This window comes from Pagrus pagrus, assembly GCF_965226575.1.
Source record: "Pagrus pagrus genome assembly, chromosome: 17".
Taxonomy (NCBI): domain Eukaryota; kingdom Metazoa; phylum Chordata; class Actinopteri; order Spariformes; family Sparidae; genus Pagrus; species Pagrus pagrus.
In genome coordinates, this window is record NC_140201.1 from 15,365,345 (window position 1) to 15,379,859 (window position 14,515).

Sequence of the window (14,515 nt, forward strand, 5' to 3'; positions counted from 1 at the left end):
GGAGATGCTTTTTCTGCCCCCCCCCCCCCTTTTTTTTTTTTTTGGTGAAGCCTATTCTTCATCTCTCTATTTAATTTCCCCTCAATTCCCCCTTTGAACTTTTCTGCTCTGTCTGCCCTCCTCTCTGTCCTCCTTTCACTCTCCTGAAAGTGTTTGTATTATTACTCCGGGCGACAGTTTGGAAGAGACTTTTGTGTGCGGAGGAACGGCCCCGCATGTGATCTCTGGCTCTAGCAACGTGTGTGTGGATGTGCCTGTGGAAATGTTTGCCTGTGTAAGTCAGTATACTTGTGCTTGCTTCTGTGTGAATGTATCTCTTCATACCCACTAATTAGAGTGACAGTTTTTATTAATAGTTTGGGGCTAATGTGTGATAGCGTGACTCCAGCTTTCCTACTAGCTCGTTTACCCTGCTCTCTCGCCACCCCGGGCCCTAATTATCAAGCTGACGATCTGACATCCGACCACTAAAACATAGACGACACGTTGACATATTGTCACTTCCGACTTCAGACTGAACCTCTTTAAACCTGAGGTTACGCTGCATGCCGCAGACTTGTTCCATCTTGTTTCTCTACCCTTAAGCATGTCTGAAAACTGTGTAGTTTAAAAGGAACAATTCTGTTCATTTAATTCCCAGGTTCCAGATTTCCCAATGTCAGATTAGATGCATACGACTCTGCAGGTCAAGAGTGATTAATCAATCTCGGAAAACAGTAACCGGACAGCAGACAGAGGTTGGCTTTCACTATGCATTATCAACCCCCCCCTTCAAACGTGGTATGTTGATATTTCTCACCCATGTTGTAACTCTAGGTGGGATCAAGTACACACTGAGTATGAGTCAGACACAGTTCTTTCTGGTGTACGAGGAATTTTAACATGCATAGATCAAAAGGATGCCAGTTTTTGGATCCATCTTCAGCCTGTGTTTCATGTCGGAGAGGAGATACTTCTTTAATCTCAAGGCACAAATCCTTGCCTGGATCATACATGATGTGCTGGTTTCTTGCGAATCAATTGTACACCACCACACCGAACAAGATATTTTCAGGAAAATATCTATTTATCTTTGTATGTATCTGTATTTGCTTTTGAGCATGTACTCTGTTTTAATCCTGTTCTATTCAACCTACACAGGCACGTGGAACTGCAGCGAAAATGATCAGCCCTGCCATAGAGCAGCTATGCTGTAGATGACGGTGAACATTCATTGTAAGTGTGATTATGTAAGACATAGTTCTTGCTATTACTAAGACTTGACAGTAATCAAAATAGTGTCCTCCCACAGCACAGCCGCAGCTGAAGCTCTTTTGAAGGCAGTGGCCTACTTTACACAGTCTCTTCTCATATTCTTGATTTAATTTCAGAATGTAATAAGAAAGGCTATGATAACCTCTTCTGACCAGGACAAATGTAGCATGCCCATTCAAGATTATCTCTCTGGGGTGCACAGCAGAGGACATCCTTCAAATCAGAAACATGCAAAGCGCATTTTCTGTGCATTCTTCTGGCCCTGGGACTCCTGGGTTCACCCTGCAGTCTAGTATCTAACTTTATTCGCTATGGTTGATGTCTGTCGGTGAACTAGCCACAGTTTGTGCCTTTCATGTATTTGCATTTGCCACTTTTGCAATGATAATTAAATTTCAAGTCACGATGCTAAGCATCAGTTTTCCTAAAGATAAATACCAGCCCCACTCTGAAAACCCCTGTAGGTCATAGACAACACTTACTGCTCTTTTGATTCCTCAAAGACTCTTTTATCTTGCCTGAATGTAAAATAGCTTCTGCCAGGCACAATAAAGAAAATGTTACTCGCTTCCCCAAGTCGTGACTCTGTTTCTTAAACCAAACAGGAGCCTGAAGTGACACCTCGAGATGGAGTGCATTCAAAATATCAACCGTTATCATACAGTATACGTGAAAATGATAACATATACAAAACAATAGCTATTTCCATCTATATATTCTACAGCTTAATTAAGCTGACTGCCATGTGACGCACCTGTCAGCCTTGAGCAGGTCAGTAACATTAGTGCAGCCACTTCTCCTCTTTGCAGTCTTCATATTGGCTGCTAACAAATAAATGCTATCAATTAGCTCCAGACGTGGCTGATGCATCCTACAATGCGAACGATGCGCTCTCACTTCCGGTAATTAAAAGCATCACAAGAACTCTGTAGTTGTTTATGATGTAAAAAACGTCTTCATTGTGCTGTCCACGGATTAATTTTCGTTCCAGTTGGATAGAAGAGTATTTAAAGAGTCTGGTTCCAAAGAGAGGTAAGTAAGGTTATTTTCAAACGACCTGTTGGTTTGGATTTACCTTTAAAGGTTCAACATTAGCCTGATTAGCTTAGCCATAAACTTAAGCTAACTTTAGATAAGGCAGATAAAGCATAGATTTAACGGCAACGTTTGGTTTGGCTAATTGTTTTAATTATTTGCTCAGTGTGCTTGATAGTAAATATTATGTAGTATATGTTGAATAAGTCCTACACACAGTATAAGTCGAAATAAGACTGTTTACCTAATGCTATCAAGTGTGTGTTTTGACCAACAGACTCTGAAGGTGGGTCATTTTACAGCTTCTTGTACTATAAAGTGATGTAGTAATGAATCCTAAAACCCAGAAATGTGTTAGCCTCTTTGCATAATCTGGTTCCCTTGTCTCAAAGTCAATAGGCTTTTTGAATTGGTTTTTGATTAAATGTGGTCGCCACAGGCTAAAGATATTTACATGTTTTGTTCTACAACATAAAATACATCATTAAATGTTCCACAATTGAATTACAAAAAGCTTGCGTGTCTTAAAAACGGCCAACAATGTAGTCTGTTTAAAGCCTAACATCAGTTTTTTACTTATTGCGATTTAATTTATGCTTCTGTGACGAGAGCTGTATTGAAGTCAATGGGAGATGCATGGAGAGACACACTAAAACCCAACATATCTATGTCGTATGACTTCTGATAAAGAAATGCCACCAGAAAACGATGAAACACACTTCAGAGAGTAGGTTAACGACTGATTTTCTTTTATCGACACGTTTGTCCATCAGTTTCGTTTGAGAGAGGCGCCTGGTTGCAGTGTAATTGCACTCTCATCAGCACTATTGGGTCGGACGTGTCCCATTTGGTCACAATATTATTAACCCTGTCAATCAATTGGAGAAAAAAAAAATCAGCAATCAACCTACTCTCTGACGTGTGTTCTTTCATTTTCTTGGGGCATTTCTTTATCAGAAGTCATATGATATAGATTTGTGAAGTTTCAGTGTGTTTCTCCATGCATCCCCGATAGACTTCAAAAACACTGTCACCACAATCTGGCACCAAAGCAAGATGCAGTGACACAATGACCCTTCCGTCTTTTTTGAAACCTCAAGCTACTGAACGAGAAGTCTTATCAGTTCGTATAACTCAAAACACCTGCAGGGATGCGTGCTCTCTTAAAACAAAATGCCACTGCTTCAACTTTTTAAATACGACTAACCTGTAACCTCCTTGAAAAGTGAAGCAAAAACATAAAACATTTTTGTACTATCGGACAAAAATATGAATCTGTTGTTCATTTTCACTCTCCAGCTGACCTGCTTCCTTTTCATCTCAACGTCCTGCTGAGCCTGTAAGAAGCCTGTGTCCTGCTGGTTCTTCATTTGTGTTTTGGTGAATTGATGGAGATGTGACACAGTTGTCTTCATGTATTTCAAGGTGAGTTCCTTTATAGTTCTTGTTTTTCTAAGTTGTTAAAGAGTCTGCATGCCATGAGTCTAAAACTCTGCTGTATAATATGTGGCTGTAAAAAACTCATTCTGAGGTTTTTCTATGACCTCCAGTTGCAGTCAAATAAAACATTCAGTAAGATAGATGTTGAAGGATAATATCCCACAGATGTTGCAAAACATTAAGGCAAGTCTGACTTAGTTTGACACTAAATGTGTTGCGCAAACTTCGAACAACTTGCAAAAATTCTCATTAGGAAGTTTCAGTATCAAGCAACCCCAACAAAAGCCAGTGTGAGTCATCCCTCTTCCTTATCACAAGGGGAAATTTCCTAGTTGGCTGTCTGCAGTATATTCATGTTTTCCGAGCTCATAAAACATGCATTCTCCACCGCCGTGCATTGAACACGCCCTGCTGAAGAATCGCTCCTCAACTTGTTGGTATGCATGGAATTTGCAGGACTGTGACTCCGGATTCTGAAACCAATTATTCAAATAGCTGCCACTGTAACTGGCAGGGCAAGCGTGTCGAGAACAAGGGGAAGAAGCATCTCAGAGATTCATAATAAAATGTTCCCCCGCTGTATGGGAGAGTTACTTGTCTGCGCCATTTTAAGATAGAGCCCGATGTCCTTGGGTTTTAGTTTTTAGATCAGTCATGTGTGAGATAATTGTGATCTAAGGTACTGCACCGGGGTGAATCAAAGTCTATTCTATACTGTATGCACTGTGCGTGTGTGTGCACAGCAAAGCCTTTTCATGCTGTTTCTATGTTCATGGATGTGGAATGTGACCCCAACATAATATCCCATCGTGGCTAAATAGTGAATTAGTGATGGGATGGATGGATAAATGGGCTAACCTTTCCATCTCACTTCTGGCCACTGTGATGTGATCAACTGTGGTTATAAGAGAAAAAAAACATACAGTTACAGAATGACTTTCCAGGAAGTGCCCCGACGTTGATTAATTTTCCATCAGGCCATCCAGTTTCCTGCTCATTTCGTAAACAAGTCACAAAAGCACGACCGTCCGAGCTATGAAATATGAGAGCATCGGAAATATCATTTTTCATTCATCCTGTTCTGAATACCTGGCATTTAAAATTCATAGAGCATCTTGTGGCGTATTGTTAGACTTTTGGTGAGGGATGTCCTTAGGCCACCCCATTAATCTCTATTAAACGGGGACATGTCAGCCAACTGTGTGTGTGTGTGTGTGTGGACTTGATGCTGAATTTGTGAGTCTTTTCAGCATCCAGTGTCAGGTGTTTGGCGGTACAGTTGCATAAAACTTGGCCTTTCCTTACACCATCGCTACATAAGACAGCAGAATTTCATGTAGTCGAATAAACACGTTCACTACCTGAAAAGCTGTCGTCCAAGTTGCTACATCAGTCATAATACAAAATTTCATCTCTGATTGCTCAAGCACCAACATCTGCATAATTATTTCACTGTGTGCCCTTCATACCACACAAGTATGTTCCAATTAGTGGTGATATATTGGCTTGACATCTCGTTTAGTGAGGACGGGCAGATTGCAGAGCCCTGATTGAAAGCTTAATGAATGATTCATAATCTGAAATGAAATGGACATTTTCATTTGGGCATCTGCGACAATCATTAGCAGGACACGTAGCATTTATACACTAGAATAAAACCCCATGAACGGTGTCAATGTAGAGGTGTTGATTGATTGTACCTGTAAATGTCTGTCGATGCTGTTACAATACAAACCAAAGTGTATGCTAATTGAGACAAATTTTCAGAGGTTTTAGTTGCCATTTGAATTTGAATTTCCACACGTTGTATTTAAAGAGTTTCACACGCTGTATGATACCTTGTTCAACTCAACAACGTCACATATTGCTAATTCTCTTCTTTCTGGGTGTTGGAGGAACGTTTTGAGCAGGAGGGGATGTTGTCTTATGTGAAACAAACAGATGGAACAACAACTTGACCCACTTCTTCATCTGGACCACTCTGAATAGAAAGAAGGATGACTAGAGGGAGAAGTAGAGCTTGTTTTTGATCTGCTTCAATTCCCTTTGCTTACTGTATTCACCTTAGTTTACTTTCTTCAGCCAGTTATTCATGTCACATAAATTAGAGGACAGATATTTCCGACTTCACAGATCAAAACGTGGGTAAAGATGGTAATCAACCAGAAGATAACAAGACGCCTCCTGTGTATTGTCTTTTTTAAGGAGTTAAGATGTCTGATTTGGGTAAAATCTTTCGGATAAAGGATGTGCTTGTCAAAGAGAAATAGAGACCTAGATATTGGAGCAATCCTCCAGGGCTATTCCCAGTTCCTCTGTGTGTTGTGTGCATGAAGCTGCTTGGCTGTGTGATAAATGACCTGTGTTTTAAGAAGCCAGGAGGGTCAGCTCTGCCATATCAACCATGACAGCTTTATGCTTTAAACCCCTAATGAAGATTGAGGAAATTGGTTATGTGAGAGGAGGGGTGGGAATCATATTGTGATTAGAAGTCTTTGGTATGCAAAGGTTATTTCTTAATGCCATTTTTCTGATAGCAAGCCAAGCCGACAGAGTGTATTCATCTGGAAAATATTGAATGCGTGCAGATGGTCTGTTTTAATAGTATTGTCATCATCAGCCTCTGAATGGGAAGACCTGCATCCTGTCACCCGTGTTGCACTTTGGACTTGAATATCTCACCATTTGAATATCTCACAACTTAGCTAAATTTGTGGCTTCCTCTTTACGTTGTGGGCAATGTAGAGTCATGCAGCCATAGTTCACATCTGTATCCACTGTGACATATTCAAAAACACTTTACCCTCGTATTCGTTCTTTCATTCAGGAAGCCCTTGACGCTGATTGTAATGTGCATGTGATATAATTGCGTAGGTCAAACTGTATGTGCCTCTGTTTTGAAATACAGCTGCAGACGATGACTTGAAAGGCTTTCATATTTTTCCCACATGTGGGGAGCAGTTACCCCCTGGCAGCCTATTCTGTTCACTTCCCACGCCTCTTAACAGTACCATGAATTGTGTTGCAAACCATTGCAATAATTGCCTGTTTTTTTTTTCACCCCGGGCCGCAGGAGAATGTAATCCTTGCACACGGAGACGTGAATAAAAATATGTGTACCTGCCCAGGGGAAATACAGGTAATGGGGCTAATGTACACATGTCAACAGGAGCAGATGTCCAGCGGCTCTGCTGTGGACCGCTGCTGCCTCGCTCAGTACAGCACCATGGACAGCGAAGAGGCTTCCAGCATGAACTCTCCGCTGTCCATGGTGCTGAAACTCTGCTGTGTTTCTCCACAAATTTAGGATATTACAGGAGAGAGTTAAGAGGATAATCATAATGGCTATATTGGTATACATCCTCTCTCAGTTCCAATGTGAATAACTTTTCCTGGGACCCCCCCCCCCCCAACAAGGACGCCCCAGGGTGTCTGAACCTGACTTCACAGTCTGCGTCTGGCACATTTTGTTTAACTGCTTTCATTTGTCGCTCTGTTTATTAGACAACTAAATAAAACATTTTAAAAAACAAGCAGATTCTGAATATTTATTCTTTAAACTTAAGTGGGAATCCTCCTCTCATCCTCGGGTTGAGACTGCCTTCTATTATGTCTCATCACGCTCAAGGACACGTCGGCAGGTACGGCTGCGCGGGGAATCAAAGCCCAGCCTTGTGTGGGAACAATCTCTCCATCCCTGAGGAAACGCATTCATAATGAGTCGCTGAATATACAGCTCTAAGAAGAGTGTTTAATGTTACTGATGCATGACGCGCAACACAACAGAGATACACGTGTATGCAGCCCTGTATATATTTTAACTAGCCCGCTCAGTGCGTGTCTGACACGTCGTCTGCTTCCTATAACATAAAAAGCTCAGTAAATCAGCCGTTGGCTGTCAAGCCGCTGATGAGTCTGCCCCGCATAAAGCCTATGCAGCCTTTCCACCAGGCTGTTGTATCCCTCTCCTCCTCCTCATCCTCCTCCTCCTCCTCCCCTCCCTCGTTTCCTCTCCTCCTCCACATTCAGTGCTCCCTCTTGCGCGCACGGTGAGCAGCAGCAGCAGCGGCTTCAGCGCTTCTCTGACGCACCATCGGCGATGAGCATCCCAGTCCCACGGGCTGTCAAGGCAGACTCTCTCGACATCTCCCCGTCGGACCTCCGCGGTCAAGCTTTCGACATCAGCTGTGTTTGATTTGATCTGTTTTCCGTATCGCGTTCTCGTCTCGTAATTTGTCAGATTCGGCGCTGCGTTTGGCTGGGATGCCCACAGTTGCCATCTCTTGGCTGGGAATTTACTTCGGAGGTGATTTTTTTGGTATCTGCAACAACTGTCAGCGAAAGTGATTGATTCCTGTCTGCACTTAGAGGGTGCCCTCTTGTTTTCGGGGCATCCTTCAGGACATTCTTGTGCTTCTTTAAGTGGTGAAGTCAAATGAAAGGTGAAAAGGGGGGTTGAATTAGAGGGGCTGTTGTGAGAGGAGATCGTTTGGATGACGGACATCGAGAGGCACTAGCTCTGCAACGCGAATCTCTGCGCCCTTGGAATATTCTCACAGAGTCCCTGTTATAGAGTAGAAATATTTTCCTCAGTTTGCAGTCGTAATCTGTACGACCAGTTTGCCCACTGCAGGGGCTGCTGCGGCTCTCGCGTCTGCTCTGTTTTGAAATACGATTTCCTTGACGGGCGGGCGTCTGAGCATCCCGGACGAGCCCGAATTTGCGATGCCCAAACAGTGAGGGTACGGCGGGATCTCGTTTGGTCACCCTGCACGGTCGCATGGCTCCAGCCCGGAGGGACTGCAGCGGCTGGGAGATGTTCCTCCCGACGGGATGCCTGCTCCTCTCTGTTTTGCTATTTCACCCTGCCCTGGCCAAGGTGTGCAACGACCGCACCAAACACGGACAGGACAACAGCTGGTTCGCCAGGGACGGGGAAAACTTGCCCATCATGGTTCTTATGCCCATGAACGAGTCGGCCCTGATGAGCAGCATCAGCCAGGGGATCGAGCCGGCGGTCCAACTGGCCATCCAGCACATACGGGAGTCCAGGAAGTACTCGTTCTCACTCATCACCAAAATCTACGACACCGAGGTAAACATGCAGAATAAATCCCTCCTTTAAGCTGCAGCTGATTGTCTCTGGCGTGTTTTTAAAACAGTTGTATATGGCTGAGGCTGAGTGTGTGTATGCCCGCGCGTGTGTACATGTCACGTGCACGTGTGTGTGGCGCGCGCATTGCCCCGCACGCTCCACACATTGTGCGTCCAAGGGGAAACGCTGGTGTCCTGTAATGTTTGGTGTATGTGCAGCATGTCGTGCACCCCCCCACCCCAAATGGCAAAAGGTGTTGGTGCGTCTTTCTCATCTTCATCCACGTCGCCTGCCGCTCACAGTGCATTTAAATGTAAGCTGGCATCATGAGGCACTGCATCACCCGGGCACTGTAAAGGCACTCACTCCTGCTCTCCCTGCGCTGGACGGTTTGATAGTTACCGCAATCTCAGGATGAAAACAGAATGACAAGGCTGATGTCATTCAGCGCCGTCACCCAGTCGGAAAATTCAATCAAACGCTGATTTTTTTTGCAATCGTCACTTCATAAGATCTGTATGGCTTTGCGCTATAACGCTTTTTTTAGTCACGAATTAGTGTCATTGTTTTAACGATTAAAAGGTTGTTCTCATCATGCCTGAAGATGGCGGTAATTGGATGTAGCTGCGATTCCACTTCTGGCTCTTTGCACCCTTGAAAGGAGCTGCACCTCACGAGCGTCCAAACTCCAAATCAACATCTGTTTATTTGATAACAGTAACTAACAACAGTAGTTTGCCGCTCCAGCTGAAGTCCCCCTTGAAGTTGAGTCGTCGCTAAATGTCTGCAAGCTTCGACGATGAACAGTCCTCCCTCACTTGTTTACGCTCGAGTTGTTTGAATCAGTCAACAGCACTTAAATTGGCCTTTTGGGCTTTAAGTGAGCTACATGCTTTGGAGGACATGGAGGTGCATGTAAGGATGTTGATGGTGTCAAAACACAACAGCAAGATAAATCTATTAAACTAGAGTAAATAACTATTTATAATTTATCTCGATTTGTCACGTCCGCCTTAGCAGTAGTCCTTTTGGTTTGTACTGTATCTGGCAGTGTATCTGCACAGGTGTGTCCGTGTGAAAGAGCACACACATCTCTGTTGACAGAGGTAAGCCCTCTCAGGCGGCATGCGCTCAGACCATGGGATTAATATGCTCTTATGAGAGTTATGATTTTTCCCCTTCTATTCCCCGTGAGAGAAAGATGAGCTGCAAGCAAGAGGTCAGTGGGCCAGCCTGACATCCGCTCACTGGGACTGTCTGATGGTGATGCCGCTTTCTAATACTGGCAATCAATGGGAACTCATGAGAACAGTGTTATTTGATGACTTTGTGGTCATAGGCTAAACTCTGCTACACTGTGGCACTGCCAATCCCATGGTATTTGACTTTTGTTTCGTATACAGGCCAGCTCAAAATCCAAGCTCTGATCATGTTTTTGGAAAGTGCACTGAACACTTACTTGGTATCGACCAGTGCCCAGATGCTTGCTAACTGGAATATATGGTCAACACTCATAATTTTCATTTATCCTATAGAGTGCTGCAGGGATGAAGTATTTATAGGCTAACCCGAAAGTTAGCTCACCCTGGTAAATAAGCTCTGTGGCAAACACAAGTTTATGACATTTACACATTTTGCTCAGCGAGATAATCTTCACAAATGAACACCCCTTATATGATTTTTGAACCGTAAATGTAATCAACAGAAATAAAAATCTAATGTTACGCTATAAACAAACTACGTCGTGGTCACATGACTTCACTACCATTATGTGTATTACTACGCTGTACTATACACACTATACACGCTGTACTATACACACTATACACACACTAAACTGATCAATCCACAAGTTGGAAAGTTAGAGTTAAAATACTTTGCAACTAAAGTTCTGTTGTAAAGACGGACTAGATGAGTCTCTGTGTATGATTGTGATGATGTTTAATGTCCCTGACATCCTCTGTAACTGACATATTTTATGTGGTACAACAAAACATGAAAATCTCTTAAGCTTATGTAATCCAAAGACCTTATTTCAGGCATTAAACCAAAAAGCCATTAAAAAAATCCATTGACTTAGAGAGGAGGGAACGACAAGTGCAAAAATGCTAACTTATTTCCAGGTTTTTTGGACTCATTCCTGCAGCAGTCTATAAGTGGCAGGCCTCATAGACATGTATTTCTTACTAGATTAATTGTTTAAATGAGGATGCCTGGTAGATCTGGCCCTAATAACTCAAAAAAAGAACCCTGCCAGCAACTTAGAGTATATTTACAAGCTATTGCAAATCATCTGGCACATCCTGGCATGGTTAAAGTCAACAAGAGACCACAGAGAACACTGTGAAGTGCAAAAGGCAATATATTACTGCAACATAATATCGTTGTTTACAGGGAATAATAAATAAAGTCAAAGACTTTACTGGGAGGAACATGATTTCAATAACATCTTAAGATATAAGAAACTATTATTGTTTGTTCATATCAGACGAAACGGTCTGGAGTGTGTCTCAACACTTACAGGTGGATCAGACCTTTGCCCAGGACAGGGTTATTGCTGAAGTGTTGACTATATTGCTTTTGGAGCCTTTGACATGTTTATAGGAGCAATAATATGAAGTGAGTGATGACTGGGCTTTAAACAATTTACCATACATGTGGTCATTATTGCGTTTATTGACCTATAATCTTTCACTTACACATGAATAAAAGTCCTGAACAGAGACACGTACACACACCACACACATCTGCACAGCTCCCTCACATACCACATGCTTATGTCAGAAAACAATACATGCATCAGTGCGTTTGCTGCAGCTAGCAGCGGGCCAAGTGTGTGCCTGTGCTGTGTTTGTACACGTGTGTGTGTATGTGTGTGAGCACTGGGATTTAGCCTGGCAGATGTAAGTAATCAGTCCCTGAGCAGAGGCTCTTTATCCCTTTATCCCCTGTCGGTGGAGCCATGGGTAGACAGGGCAGGCCCAGTCCATCCCCTGGTGGTGCGGAGCTGGGTGGTGGTGCTGATGATGGGATGGTGAGGCACTGGGGGGCTGTCCCACAGTAACAGGCCTGAGAGTTGAGGCTGTGCTGCAAGAATGAGGCAGTTAGTTGTTGGAGGTTTGGAGAAGCAGTTAGTAGAAGTTGAGCAGATGTCCTGACGTGGAGAGACTGGATATGAGATCTAATGTGGGCTGGTGTGGAACCAGTTTGATCAGGCCAAAGCTAGACTCCTGATATGTTGCAGTAACATTGGCATTGTAGCAGGCTGAGGCAGTTGCAGATGAGAATACATCTTTGCTTTAAAACCAGAGCATTGCAGGTAGAAAAGAAGAAGGATGGATTATATCAACTGGGAGGCTTAGTGCTGGAGCTGGAGCTGGAGCCTCCACCGCAGCTCTAGATGTGTGAGTGTGGGTTTTAGTGTAACCGAGGACTGATACTGTAACTCTGCAGGCTTAGCTGATCAAAGCTTTTGGAGAGGACAGGAAGCACTGGAAGAGGATGGAAGGGAGACTTTGGGCAGCGAGAGCATTCAAGGCTAAGCTACGCTAGTTCACCGGCTTATAGGATGTGTGACGGGCCCTTGAGAGGAGCCACTCAGGAAAGATCACTTTTTTAGCAGAATAGTGTGTTTTGAACTGGTAGTTTTTAAGTTACTGTTGTGGTATGTCAAGTATTCACAATGTGACTGCAATATTAAAAAAAGTGTTAAATGCGATTGTATGAACTGTATTAACTAGGATATCTGTGAAAGTGGACAGATTTATACTACTCTTCATTCGATAAAGGTTTTCTAGTCTTATGTACTGTTAGCGCAACACAGTTATAGTCAGACTTGTTATGAGAACTGGTCTGTTAATGGAGGGACTAAGGCAAAAGGACAGTTTTAGAATATTTGAGATACATCCGTGTCACAGATTGAGGAAAACTCAAAAGCTAGGGGTGCCAAAACTATTTCCCAAAATAGGGCCAAAATTTAAACTTAATGGTGGGCCGTGGGCTAAAAGCAAACACCTATTGTATTCTATTGTATTGTCAAGATGCGAAATGGGTCCCACTTTGGACAGCCCTGCTCAAAACCTTATTGACAGGATACATTAAATAACCTATTAGGTTAGACGGCTAACAGGTGACTTCAGATTTGTTGTTGTGGATAATCCTGTCATGATAATGACGTTATCAATTTATCGTACATACCATACCTTATCAAACGTATTGTCTTATCAATATATGTACATGATCTTGATCATTTTGGCTGACTTTGATATTGCCCGTTGTGGTTACATGCAATTTTTATTAACAGAGCGCGAGAGTCCATTTTATGTATTGTTCTGGTTGTGTGGTTTTATTTTATTTATGTCCTATTTATTAAGGATATTTCAATATATATATATATAATAGAATATTCTTAATACTTCAAAGTTCTTTGAAAGGGTGTAATTGCATTATTATTCTATTATATCATGATATCAGTGGCATAAAATGGTCTTTAATTTACAATAATATCATTTATCAACACTATTTCTGGCACAATATACCATCCAACAGAAGTAGTTACTGTGGCAGGCCTAGCTGTGCTGATGTTACTGCAGGCGGTAAAATGCCTTATCTTTAACCAAGCTGGAGTACCAGACACGGCCATTTATATACTGTGTTTTGAATTCGGTAATGTCCTTTATCTACGCACAGATGGTTGTTAGAGTTTCAATGCAAAATGACAGCTCTACCACCTATACGTCAGCAGTAATCCAACACCTCTTGTCAGTTGTGGGAAATGTATCGGTGAAGGCAAGAAGTGCCTCGAAGAGTCTCATCTAAGGCAAAGAGAAATCTGATATCATGTCTTGGAATCTTATTTTCTGTGATCACTTTGAAAAGAGCAGTCTGCTCTTCTTGGAAGAAAACTTAAATCTCATTCATGAACTTTTAGTGAACGTGCACCCGTGCTATCATGTTTCCTATATTGTGGCAGGCAGAAGAATGAACACATGTATTTTTAAAGGAAAATCAATATGACCACAAAGACACAGAGTCTGCAGTTGGAGATGCTGATCTTGGCCATGTACAGTACACCAGATACTGTATGCAGATGGGTATTTATAGTACATGACTGTCCATTCATGCAGTACTATGGCCCTCCTGAGACTATGTTAGCAGTGACCTATGTTTAGAGATACTGCACACAGATATGAATTGCTTCTCCTGCTTTACTCCGAGGACTAGATGCAACATGTCACATTTGTGCACATGTTGGCAAGCCTGAAACCGCCGTACAGTACCCTTGTTCACAGAGGGAAGAACACCCCCCTGAGCGAATAAAAGGCATTCTGTCATTTTGTCAGAATAAGTTAGGTTTGTGGCGAAAAGGCATTACCATAATGGAGGTCAGGATGCTGCTAAGCGTAGGTCTTAAGTCAAAGCGAGCTGGTTCAGGGCTGTTGGTTCTTTTTAGCGTTTAAGGGGAATTTGTTTTAGCAAAGTGCCATTTGCTTGTAGTGTAAGTCTGATATATATTTATTCAGAAAGTGCCCTTTACTGATCTTACTGATTCACACGCTGTAACTCACCTTTGAGCTTTTGTGTAAAACCATCTGACATGGGGCCAAATGAAGCAGCGCCTTTGGACATCTTATATGTCAGGGTCTCATACTGTACTGCCACGTATTATCTAAATATCTGACAACTTTTCTG

General features: G+C 42.7%; 1 protein-coding gene across 2 annotated transcripts in view; it reads left to right on the plus strand.

Moving 5' to 3' along the window:
* The first annotated feature begins 2,135 nt into the window (after positions 1-2,135).
* Positions 2,136-14,515, plus strand: part of gabbr2 (gamma-aminobutyric acid (GABA) B receptor, 2) — a 190,577-nt gene continuing 178,197 nt past the window's right edge. Inside the window, exons 1-2 of one of the 2 annotated variants that reach the window (XM_084378728.1) lie at positions 2,136-2,286; positions 3,589-3,714. In XM_084378728.1, the coding sequence (XP_084234854.1) occupies positions 3,703-3,714 (12 nt within the window). In that variant the 5' untranslated portion in view covers positions 2,136-2,286; positions 3,589-3,702. Of the gene's footprint in view, positions 2,287-3,588; positions 3,715-7,778; positions 8,825-14,515 lie in introns of those variants that run through there. The other variant, XM_084378727.1, reaches the window with a different exon arrangement.